Source organism: Anabrus simplex, chromosome 2 (genome assembly GCF_040414725.1).
Source record: "Anabrus simplex isolate iqAnaSimp1 chromosome 2, ASM4041472v1, whole genome shotgun sequence".
NCBI classification, from domain to species: domain Eukaryota; kingdom Metazoa; phylum Arthropoda; class Insecta; order Orthoptera; family Tettigoniidae; genus Anabrus; species Anabrus simplex.
In genome coordinates, this window is record NC_090266.1 from 540,506,982 (window position 1) to 540,520,461 (window position 13,480).

At 37.5% G+C, this 13,480-nt stretch overlaps 1 protein-coding gene across 2 annotated transcripts in view; it reads left to right on the plus strand.

Moving 5' to 3' along the window:
- The first annotated feature begins 818 nt into the window (after positions 1 to 818).
- LOC136864213 (ubiquitin-conjugating enzyme E2 H) overlaps positions 819 to 13,480 on the plus strand; it is a 115,660-nt gene continuing 102,998 nt past the window's right edge. The window contains exon 1 of one of the 2 annotated variants that reach the window (XM_067140923.2): positions 819 to 1,200. In XM_067140923.2, the coding sequence (XP_066997024.1) occupies positions 1,148 to 1,200 (53 nt within the window). In that variant the 5' untranslated portion in view covers positions 819 to 1,147. The remainder of the gene's footprint in view (positions 1,201 to 13,480) is intronic. The other variant, XR_010859286.2, reaches the window with a different exon arrangement.

A 13,480-nucleotide genomic window follows, 5' to 3' on the forward strand; every position in this document is an offset into this window, starting at 1 on the left:
GGGATTCTATCAGCCTGGGGAGGTCAACTGAGTAGAAGTGGGTTCGACTCCCACCTTAGCCATCCTCGAAGTGATATTCCGTGGTTTCCCACTTCTCCTCCAGACAAAAGCCGGGATGGTACCTAACTTAAGGCCACGGCCGCTTCCTTCTCCCCCCCACAAGGCCCCTGTTCAGCATAGCAGGTGCAGCCCTCCCTCACAGTTGTATCCCTCGACCCAATGTCTCACGCTCCAGAACACTGTCCTTGAGGTGGTAGAGGTGGGATCCCTCACTGAGTCCGTGGGAAAAACCAACCCGGGAGGGTAAACAGATTAAGAAAGGAACACAGTACTCATGAGGATGCAATAATTTTAAAAATATTAACAGAATGAGGTTGTAACATATTATAGGTCCCTATGATTTTAAGGTTTCCTGTCATAAATATTTATGTCCATCGTTTTTATTCTAATTTACGCTTAACCACAACAGCCAAGCAGGGTAACGCTCTTGCTCCGATTTCGAGGCCTATTCGTATGTCACTGTGCGATGATTTCGAACTACCCTACAATCAACTGATCGTGATGTTGGCCTCGTGCCGCAATATGATGAAGTGGCGGTATTCGCTTTCATGCTTCAAGCTTTCGGCAACGGACTTTAATTCTCCCCCAGCGATTCTAAAATGCGCATTTTCTACACTTTTCGTCATTTAAAGGCTATGCCCCCTTGCTTGTGTGACAACAGGAAACATGGCGGACGTTCGTTCTATTAGGTTCACCCAGTCAGCGCTTCCGCCTCTCTATGTTATTCTAGCTCGTTGGTCTGATATATTGTAGTCGGTCTTGGTCTGTGGCTGTAGTTATGTACTTAATCTTCTCTGATTCCAATATAGGTCGAAGGAGAAGAATCATGTCTGACTTTCCGAACATTGCGCAAGGACCACAGTTACTGCGTTGTTCCATGAGCCTTTGTTTATGTTGTGTTGTAGAAAGAATCAAGACGGCAGTGTAGCAGTATAAAGAAAGGTTTTCGCCATTGTGATCGTGTGTTGCTATATTTGTTAGGATGTTTGAATTAATTTAATTGAATGACGGTGTATTTTAGGTACAAACGTTTTCTGGCGATTATTTATTTGGGGTTTGAAGCCTCAGAAAGATAATATTAACAACCATGTCTTCGCCCAGTGCTGGGAAACGACGTATGGACACTGATGTTATTAAACTGTATCCTTTTATGTAAAATTTGTTTCTGAGCCTTCCTGAAGATTTCCTTTGTTGAGAATAGCTGTTGAGTTTTGCGACTGTTGGTGACATTACTGCTGTATGGTCCTCGAGTGAAATTGTGGAAACTGAAAGTTTCGTTAATTGTTCGAAATAGACTGACTTCAGTCTGTGTGAAAGTTAACTTTGTAGCTGATCTTTTGTTGTTTGTCAACAATAACCGAGGCAGCTGTACTTACCAAACTTATATTTTATGTTGGCCCGGAGCATAATTATCATAGATTATTGTCTGTTATTGTTGCCATTTGACTGTCAGTCTATGACAGCAGGTTATTTACTATACACAGTCTCTGAACAGAGTTGATAATATATTTATGAGTCTTCTCCTTATGTACACTGAACAAAGACGAAATATTTTATATGAAAACTCCCGTAGACAATTTCTTTTTTTTACCAGATACTACTTCACTTAATAAGAAATTTTATGTATCTGCAGTTGTCATTTCATTGTAGTTGTCTTGCCATTGTGCGCTTAGATTTAGATTTCCTGGGAAGATATATATTACGTACTTAATTAAAAAAATTTTAGCTTTAATAATATTTGATACCTCCATATATTTATTAATCTTTGCTATGTAAACAATTATTTTATGGCATAATTTTACTAAATTTATTTTGATGAGGTGAAGGGTCAGTTTTATTCGGTGATTACACAATTCTGCTGCAAATGAAACAACGTAAGTTATACACACAGAATGGCTGTTAGTCTTTGTAACAAGACGGATTATCATAGTCTGATAAAGTTACAAACCTGGGAATTATGTGTGGTATTTTTAAAGGTAGCTTCCTAGTTCCTATGGTCCACTGTCGGGTGTGTTATTTCATTCATTCAACACCGGGCAAGTTGGCCATGAGGTTAGAGTCTAGCAGCTGTGAGCTTGCATCCGGGAGATAGTGGGTTCGAATCCCACTGTCGGCAGCCCTGAAGATGGTTTTCCGTGGTTTCCCATTTTCACACCAGGCTGTACCTTAATTAAAGCCATGGCCGCTTCCTTCCCTATCCCATCTTCGCCAGAAGACCTATCTGTGTCGGTGCGACGTAAAGCTGAAGCAGTCGTTTCAAATTGTAGTGGCTAATGTAAACATTCACAATGCTACGTTTTGTATCCCTCTCTGAATTATTGTGCTTTGTATCTAGGAGTTGCTGTATCTAGAATTTTAAGATGGTGATTCAGTGTTCGTTACAGCAGGACTTGCCGTTGAATTTTCTCCGTCATATTTTTCTTGACATTGTGCATGCCATCATTATCAATCATTTCTACATGCTTCCATTAAATTTACTTCAGTGTAATGAATATTTTATAGGCCTAGACGTTCAGCTGGTCGCCTTACATATAGCAGACTAAAATTATGAAGTTTGTTGAACTTTTAGTATTGTGCATAAATCTAGAATGGGTAGTCAAATCGGTGGAAACCAATCACATTTGCAGTTGATCCTGATATATGCTTCCTTGAAGTTGAATTCCTGTAATAGTAATAATCTTTGTTGTGGCTAATTGTAATCCATTGTAGGCCTAGGACCGGTAATTTTACCTAGAATCTTATTAGCAAGTATATTTTATTTTGTTCAGTGTTATATTGTATGTCTCATTGTCAGTTTTGCCTGACTGTTTGGGTACCTTACCATCCTTGTACATTGTATCATAAATTGTTAGAACTATGGAATCAAGTTTAAATTCCTATTATGTTTTTAATTTATCTTCTCTGAAATAAGAAACTCACTTTTGGAAGTTTGTTATGGTCTGTGAATAGTTTGTTGAGAATAGTATTTTACTCAGTCTTTTGTTTAGATAAGATTTACATTTAGTTAATCCATTAGCTTCTAAATTCAAATTTTAAAAAATTTTCTCTGTTCTAAGATATTTTAAGAAATAGTACAAATCAGTTTAATCATTTTAAGATACATACTGTTTGAGGAATTTGCCATTGCCATATGGCAGCATTAGGTGTTTACTCAGAAATAGTTTATTTTCAGTTATTGTTTGCATATCAGAATATAAAGAAAATATCACTTATTCTTGCCTTTCTTTACGTTGATGTCTGAAATAGGCCTGCTATAAATCTGATTTTAAAATCTACGGCACTTTACAAAACAGTTTTTATGCAGAAAAATAGCTTTAGAAAAACAATTTGCATTTGATTTCAGTTCCAAGTTTGACAGGTTTGTATGAGACATTATATGCTGGTTTCAGTCCAGTGTGCCGTGCCAGAGTTAGGATCAGGTATGAATTCAGCACTTGGCCTTCACAAATCTTTCTAAAACTTTTCGTGAGGGTAACTCTTTGTTTTGTCTCTAAGCCTATGCACAAATTAGTGAAAACGAAAGGGAATAAAATAGTCAATATGCAAACCAACATTGCATTTAGAATACTGTGTTCTCGCTATTGACGTCCAAGTTTTGCAAATATTTCTTCCCAGTTTTCATCTCTGGCGTGTGTTGTACAAGATGGTTCATCTTATCGTATCTCACGGAATCTAATATGCGACTTTCTTGGCACGATGATGGCAATGTAGACATTCTTCCATCTACCTTTTGTAGCACCTGATACCTCTGCAAATACACATTATTCATTTTCTTTTCTTATTTCTAGTTCATACATTTTCAGATTGTTTTGTTGTACAAAATCCAATTGTACTGAATGGCTACTTCAAACATCCATGTGATTAGAGGCAATAACATTTCTTTCCCAGACTTCTAATTTGGTTGCAGCTCAGATACTTATCCAACTGATAATGCCGCTCATGTACGGATTGTCTTCTGCATTCATTTTTAGCCTTGGCTCGGTTTATTGTGTCCCAGGTTCGATTTCCAGCAGGGTCTGGGGTTTTAGCCAAGTCTGGTTAATTAATGTCCTCATTTATATAATATCGAAGGCTTCAGTGAATAATGAAAAAAATATCATCCATCGATACTTCAGAGTATAAACAGCTATAAGCATATAAATATGGCAGCTCAAAAATAAAAGTACCAACTAGATCTGGTTCTAATATTTTTTCAATGGGCACTATTAAAGTGTCTCATAGAGAGACAAAAACTAAATAAGTTAGTACTTTTATACTGATAAGTGTACTTATTTCAAAGCCTTCCTCTATTTTGGCATAATTATTGACAGTACTTGAAATTTAATTGCTTATTCATAACATTGAGAAAGGAAGAAGAGATCTGGGTTGATTATTAGGCAGCACACACATCCACTCAGCAAACAAGCTCTTTACTGCATCTCTTTCTCATTATTTGACTCTTCTATACATATTTGAAAATGATTTATTCAATATGTCCATATGACATCTCTAGGTACTAGTAGTTTTCCTTTAAATCGCAGAAGATTTGATGTTTATGGCGTCCATAGTTGTTAATGCAAAATACTAACATGTAAAAAAATGCCCGCAGTGTACTATATTACTCGCACACTTTTTAGTGATAGATGGTCACCCAAGTGCTGAATCGGTCGACCTTGGTTATCTTCAAGATTCAAATTGGGTACCTTTGAAACACAAACTATGAATCGCTTGTGCATCGCTGTGCGACATCTGGCGTACACTTTATGTACTAGTATGTTGTTGTTTACACAGCAAAGCCAAACTATAGAATTCATGCTAGGAACAAGATTTGCATCGAGAAATGTTATATAATGTGTGTGACACAGTTGTTGGCTTACGATAATAAAGGTTTAGAAAATTCATATCGATCGATCATATTATTGATTCAATTCATATTTAATTTCCATTCAGTTGGCAGTATTACCGGAACCAGGAGAGCTCCCTCCTTACTCCTCGCCCCTGTACAAAAATCTATCACTAAAAAGTGTGCGAGGAATACTTCAGAGTATACTGATAACAGTGTAGTTATGCAAGGCCTTCCCCTATTTTGGTGTAATTATTGACAGCACTTGTTCTTTTGTAAAACACTCTTCATGTGATTTTTTCTTTTTCTTCTTGTCCATTTTCTTCTTTCATGTAATGCTTTTTTATCTTCTGTCTTGTATCTGTGGTTCAAAAGCATGTCAATGCATGCTAGATCTTCAGATTTATCTATGTTTAAGTCAATAGAAAGTAAATTCAGATTTTTCTTTCATTGTGTCTTGAGGAAGACTTATATTCTTTAGTAAAATGATTGTCTTGTTACAGCAGGTAGGCTGTTTAACTGTTGGAAAAGTGTTAAGCCCTTCTTACAACTGTCTGTCTGTTTGCTTGCCTGTCTGTCTACTTTGCTCCAGTTACCAGAAAATTTTAACCCGTACTTCATCCTTGTTTGTCAGCTAGAGGTAATTCTTAATGTCTTCTCTCCAATTTTTTTTTATTTTTATGTATTCTTGAACATCTGTTATAACCACTGTCCAGTCACAATTGTTGACTGTTATACTCTAATTCTTTGAACAGACGAGAGAACACCTTAGATATGTTTTTTTTCATATTTTTTATTGCTGGTATTATTATTATTATTATTATTATTATTATTATACAAAGGCAGTACATTATCAGCTATCTCAGTCACAATATTTGCTTGGATTACTATAGCAAATTAAGTCATAACTTCTTTATATATTATTAGGAAACCACAACAGTATCATTTAGAAATTGCATAAGAGTGTCGTTTAGAAATTGTATGTGAGGTTTCCTTTGTTTTTGCCTGACTCTTCAACCAACGAGCTGCTCGACTAAGCAGTATGTTACATGTGATAAATATCATTTTTGATCCGTATTGATGATATTTGATTGGAATAATAACAATAAGTTAAATTATTAATTCGACCACCTAATCAATACAATTCCAAGTAAGCAGTATGTTCCGAGCTGTCTGTGGAGAGATGGCGTTGAACGACATTAATAGATAAATACGTTTGAGTGGTGTATTTAAAAGTAGGAAAGATCACAATATGAAAATAAAGTTGGAATTGAAAAGGACAAATTGGGGCAAATATTTGTTTATAGGAAGGGGAGTTACGAATTGGAATAACTTACCAAGGAGGGTGTTAGGTAAATTTCCAATTTCTTTGAAATCAATTAAGAAAAGGCTAGGGAAACAACAGATAGGGAATCTGCCACCTGGGTGACTGCCCGAAATGCAGATCAGTTGTGACTGAATTGATTGAATTAATTAAATATTGGCCGCATCATTGCCTGAAAAGGTATAGCATGTTCTGAGGCTTCAGATACACAGTATTTTTTCAGACAATTTCAAGTATGGGCAGTGTTATGCATCAAGCAGCTGTACGTCAAATCTTAGTTTTGAGCAAAATGCATTCAAAGGTTTTCATATTTAACCCTGAAGAGGGCACGTAAAAATAATCCTGTGAGGAGGTGTGCAGGGTGTTTTAGTCCGGGTCGTGAAAAAATAGCGCAAATTATGCAAAAACTATGTTTAATGTTGCAGAACTAGTAAATAATTTTGCATGAACTAGTAATTAATGATCAAAAGTATTATATAAAAATCGGATCGTAAACCATTGATATTCATTCTGCGTCATCACTAGATTCTTGACTTTCTCTACTGCACCAAACCCATGTCACTGCCGAGTGTTCTTTGTAGATATGTCACTGGCATACACAGCATCTAGTCTCAGTTTTTTCTGTTTATTTTTTGTCGCAGTAGGCGTATTGCAGAAGGCAATCCTAACATTTAGTGAATGTTCCTTTTTTTGCCCCGTTGGGAGAGTTTGAATACCATTCTTGCAAATATCTCGCGCATAGCTGTTGGTTTAGTTCTTTCAAATAATTACTCCTTTGAATGTTAAAGTTATCTGTTGCATGCTTGTAAATAATATACGAATTAATTTGAGTAATGTTCAAGATAGTAAAAAACAAAGTCATTGGCCATTGTGAGTGAAACTGAGTAACGCTCTTTATAAGTCATTCGATTTCTCTTTCCCTGTTCTGTACATGATTCGTTGGACTTCATTATATATGAAGGCACTATTTTACACAAAAATAAAACAAAACTGACTTAGTTTTAGTATATTAACTGAAAAAATAAAGTAAAAGTTAACTCATAAATTCGTATATGTCATGGGGCGCGCCAGAAGTTTTAGACCGGATCCGTTAAGCAGTGCACTTTGGCTGAAACTGACGAGCATGATGGGTGACTTGTTTACGCACACTGATAGTGGATGGGCCCGATGTAAGGTACTGAGGGGATGGAAGCTAGTGGCCTGCTACGTTAATAACTATAAACATTTATCTCTGAACCCGGTCAAAAAGACCGTGACTCGCCCTCTCCAGGGCTAAACCATCTTTGAAGAGATCTTTTAGTCAAAATAAATTAATATTTGGTACAGTTACATAATGTGGTGCGCGTAATACGATTATTCAAGAGAAAATTCTTTCAGTGCAATATTTTCCTTGTTTTTCTCAAATTTAACTTAGCTGTATTTGCAGTTTGTGGACCAAAGATACGCATCAAGCAGCTAAGCACCAAACTGTGGTGGTTAACTTGTTGATGCTCAGGGTTACAGAGCATTTATTTATGCAACAACAAGTTAAGAGCCACTATGTGATATTTTGTTATTAATAACCAAGAACTGGCAACAGAATATTAGGTTTTCAATACCAATTGCTATTTTATTATTTAACCTCTTGAGGCTATATAAAGTGTCCTCAGTGTCATAATTTTCCATGTTAAATCCATTGACAATACTCCATACCAACTGTACTCATTTTTGAGGACAATTAGACTGCTCTCTTGTAACAGAATTTAAAATTGGAATTGGCGAGATCTGTTTATTTCACATCACAAGTCACATTGCTTACCTATGAGATACTCCACAGCAAATTATTGATACTCTTTGTGTACGATTGTTAGTAGGCCTACTCAATCATTCTCTGTTCATATTAGGTGTGGGGCTAATGACCTTCGATGTTAGGCCCCTTTAAACAACAAGCGTCATCATCATCATCATCATATGGTGTGTTTGAAATTTTCTCTCAGTCCGTGATTATTTACTGAAGGTGATTGAAGACATTCTGATCTGTATTTGTCATCGCAGAATTGGTCCTCAAATTAGACTAATTTCCCTTACTGATTAGATTGGGGAATTTTAATCTTTATTTATACAATATGATTTTATTTACAAAGAGACTGTCATTGGGGAATGCATTATCTGATGATGAAATTCTGGATTTGATTGAATATGGCCAATTGTCTCTGATTTTGAAGATGGCAATGATATTGAATGCAGCATTTCAAATAATTCCTTTCCTGACGTATCGTATGAGGTTGATGGGAATCGGGAAGTGGTTCAAAGGGAGGATGATGTGGATGGAGTTCTATCTGAAATTACTGAAAATGAGTTGGAAGGGAATATTATCCAGCCATCTGTTTCTTCCAAGGATAATTTGCATCTTCACGAATGGAGAAAACTCTGCCAGTTTCAAAATCCAGAAATTGGGGATGATATACATCCTTCATAGGAGGATGTTCATAATAGGACATAGGGGTCTGACGTCCTTTAGTTTCAACAATATATGACTGAAGACATTTGTGAAACTATGGCCTTGAACACTATCTTACGATCTGTACATAATAATGGAAAGAGTTTGAATGTAACCAAGGGTGAAGTTGAGATATTTGTTGGTGCTGGCATACTTATGGCTAGTCTAAATTACCCACAAATTAGAATGATCTGGAAGAGGAGTACTGGGGTTCCTATGATTGCTAGTTCTATTTCAAGGCAAAGGTATTTTGATAATTTCAAGATGACAGTGATGTTACGCAAGAGCAGCAAGATAAAGATAAGCTGTGGAATGTTCGACCATTATTAGATGCTGTTCGCTCAGGCTGCTTGATGCTCCCACGTCCCAAACACATGTCAATTGATGAACAAATGATTCACTTTACACGGAACACATCTCTCAAGCAGTATGTAAAAGGAAAACCCAATCCTGTTGGACTAAAGAATTTTGCTTTGTCATCGCCACCAGGATTAGCACTTGACTTTTTTGTTTATCGTGGGAAAGGAACATCATTTTCTAATTCTAAAGACATTGGGGATATAGGGTTTGGTGAAAAGGCTGTTATTCATCCTTGTGTGCCAGTGGCATCATGTATTTACACAGGCAAATATTTCACATCTCTCAGACTGGTCGACTTCCTGGTCCAAAAATCTGTCTATGTACCTGGTACCATTCAAATCAACCGAGCTCCAATAGTTCCTCTAACAGCAGACAAAGAACTCTCGAAAAAGTCCCATGGGTCTTTCGAACAATTTGTCTGTGATGATGGCAAAATTTCTTTAATAAAACGGTACGATGGAATTCTAATCATGTCCTCTTGTCAAGATTCTTCACCAGTTGGCAAGTGCAGGAGATGGTGTAAAAAAGGAAAGAGAATGATAAATGTGGTCAAATTCTATAATGAGTTCATGGGAGGAGTCGACTTGAATGACCATATGATTCCATGTTGTCGCATTAAATATCGCACAAGCAGGTGTACTCTCAGCCCAATTCACCGTTTCGTTGACCTTTCTTGTGTTTACGCCTGGTTCCAGTATCGAGAAAATTGCAAGATACGGGGAATTGCCCAAAAGAACATAATGCAGTCCTTGAACTTTCGCATTCTTCTTGCTGAAGAACTAATCACAGGAAAGGAGAGCACAAACGAAATGAGTAGTGAAGATGGTGACGATGAGCCACCTAGGAAAGTAGTTAAAGTTCTGTGTAAAGAAACAAGGAAAAAGGGGGCAGTTCATCTTCCTGAAGTTGTGGAAGAACTTGACCCACAACGTTGCCGTCATGAAGGATGCTATTGGAAGAGTATCAAGTGTAAAGTGTTCCTGTGTCTCAAGAAGGGTCAAAACTGCTTTGTTCGGTTCCATTTCTAAATATGTGATTTGGATTTCTGTGTTGTTAATGTTAAGTATCATTTCAGATCCAATGTCCTCAATTGAGGACACTATTTAAATCACTGTTGCTGCTGAAAAATGTGAACTTTATCACTATTATTGATATGTGTCATCATAGAATAGTTAAAACCTGTATTTGAGTATGATTACCTTAATTTCAAAAAATTTGCTGGGCCTCAGGAGGATAAGAATTTCACAGAAACATACAGGTAAATAAGCATCAAACTCTTAAAACAAATAGCAGAAAAAGAAAGAAGTGGTAGTATCATTCCTAAATTTTGACTACCTGACAAGGAATCAAACTGACATCCTCCCGGGTACACCTGTTTACAGCCTGTGCTAGTACACCTACTTTAAGTGGATGACTTATAAGTAATTATAAACGTAATGAAAGCTTACAACCTTGCTGTATGTATTAATTAACTGCTTGGTGAAATTAAGTAACTGAAGTCCAAACAGCCAACTGTACACACACAGTGTGATACAGTAAAAATCGAGCATGCACTAATGATAATGCACTGTAGGCCCTATAGCAATAACTCGTATTACATACCTGTGATATATGGGAGGATGTTACAGAACGCCAAATACCACTTGACGAATCAGTACTTTGATTGAGGCGGATAGATGGTCGATGCATAATTTGTACCGGGCGAGTTGGTTGTGCGATTAGGGGCGCGCAGCTGTGAGCTTGTATCTGGGAGATAGTGGGTTCGAACCCCACTGTCGGCACCCCTGAAGATGTTGTTCTGTGGTTTCCCATTTTTACACCAGGCAAATGCTGGGGCTGTACCTTAATTAAGGCCACGGCCACTCCTAGCCCTTTTCTACCCCATGTTGCCATAAGACTTATCTGTGTCGGTGCGACGTAAAGCAACTAGCATAACTTGTAACCCCGCATTATGATAGTGGTGCTTAGGTTTTTCTTCTGTTACATCTGTTTAAATTCATACAGAGTTCCATGAGTATTCAAGCAGTTAGATAGACCTTTTAGGCAATAGATGGTACCAGTAGGGCCTATTCAGTTTTCTCTTAGCCTGTTAATGCATAGCACCGCCCATATTATCTCAGCAGCTTTTATATGAACATTAGATTTTTCTGGTACTAGCTGATGTACCCGTGCTTCGCAACGGGTTTCTCAGAAAGACTGGCTTTGTGGTTTTCCTAACTGAAGTCTACATAGGTCATTTCAAAAAAGTCAGTAGGAATGTAGCCATTAAAAGCAATGTAATCAAATAAAATACTCGATCAAATAAATAAAACCACATTTTATCACTTTTAACAAACAGTATTACGGTGCCAACCTAACAGTCCAAAGTTCCAGAGCTGGAATGACCAGGCCGCAGACTGCCGTAAACACTCCTCTGATATTATTCCATTAAGTATGAACACTGTTCATTCCAATCAGTGCCTCAGAGTAGGGATTGAATAGTTCGAATGCTATGATGAACCAGTATGTTACGTACCAGTAGTGTCAGAAAAGTTACGAACCAGAGGAATGGCATGTTAAAGAAGAAAGTAATCTAACTCTCCAGCTACTTCCCGTCAATATTCAGGCAGGCTGTTACTCTGTACGACCGAGCAAGTTGGCCGTGTGATTAGGGGTGCGCAGCTGTGAGCTTGCATTTGGGAGATAGTGGGTTCGAACCCCACGGTCGGCAGCGCTGAAGATGGTATTCCGTGGTTTCTCACTTTCACACCAGGCAAATGCTGGAAATGTACCTTAATTAAGGCCAAGGCCGCTTCCTTCACACTCCTAGCCTTTTCCTATCCCATCGTCGCCATAAGACGGTGTTGGTGCGACGTAAAGCAAATAAAAAAATACTCGGTATCAGCAGTAATCCTATCTACTGGAGATGAGTGGCAACAGAAGACACTAAGCACATTACAACAAACAATGGTCAATGTCATGTTATCATTGATGAATGTTATGAGCTTTCTATACTGAAGGCCTTCACATTTAGTTTTCTTTCGATTCTGTAATTTGTAAAATTATTTATAGCGTAGACTGTAGGTCCTTATTCTCCGAATTTACATACCGATGTTCATTAAATTCTGTTGACCCACTTTCTTGTGACTCGGCGATGATATGGACTTTACCAACCTCGATAGCTGCAGTCGCTTAAGTGCGGCCAGTATCCAGTATTCAAGAGATCGTGGGTTCGAACCCCACTGTCGGCAGCCCTGAGGATGGTTTTCCGTGGTTTCCCATTTTCACACCAGACAAATACTGGGGCTGTACCTTAATTAAGGCCATGGCCGCTTCCTTCCCACTCCCAACCCTTTCCTGTCCCATCGTTGCCATAAGACGTATCTGTGTCTGTGCAGCGTAAAGCCAATAGCAAAAAAAAAAAAAAAAAAAAAAAAAGATATGGACTTAGTAACAAAAATCCAAATTAATGAATATACCATTTCGCTCAGCGTGAATAAAATTATTTATGGCCTAGATTATAGCGACTTATTCCCTGACATTGCATACCAATTTTTTAAAGATAGGACTACTAATAACATAAATATTTGAGAATTAAATTTTCGGCCGTCCCCTAAATTACCATGTTTCTCAGCGTGAATACAATTATTTCTATCTAAATTGTAGCAACTTATTCCACGACTTTGCATATTGATTTTCATTTAAACTACGACCACTAATAACATAAATATTTGAGCATGAAATTTTACTCCTTCCCCTTAACTACCATTTCACTCAGCGTGAATACAATTATTTTTAGCCTAGATTGTAGCAGCTTATTCCCCGACTTTGCATACCGATTTTCATTAAATTCTCTTCAGCTGTTTTCTCGTGATGCAAGTACATACATACAGATAGACAGAAATTACGGAAAAGTAGAAAGTGCATTTCCTTGTTACTGTGGACATGACCAGTACAGAAATACCATTATTTTCAAATTCTGAGCAATGTACAGACAAAACTCTTATTTTATGTATATAGATTATATTTTATAACGATTTTACCATTGAGGAATTTCTACTTTTTCATGTTGCTTCTTTCTCTTGGATGTTCCCTACTCCAACTTGGAATTTATTTATGGATTAGTAAAGCAAAGTCATCTCCATATGGACCATGAAAGCCCTTGAAGAAGTGGAAGATAAAGACTTACACTCTCTGTAACCCTGACACTTATGCCCGAGTGCACCAACCTCGGTAAAGAGAATACCGCGGTAAACTTCACAACTTTACCAGGGTAAAGTCGTATTTCTGTTGCACCAAGCTCGGTTTCGAGTTTACCGACATTTTACCGCGGTATAATGTTTACCGCGCGTGAGCGAGCGGTTAACTAAGAAAACCGCGGTAAAGTTTGTGCTCTGTGGTTAAAGATTCCAAGATGGAGCTTAACAACTAGCCTATAGGTTATATTTCCAGTATC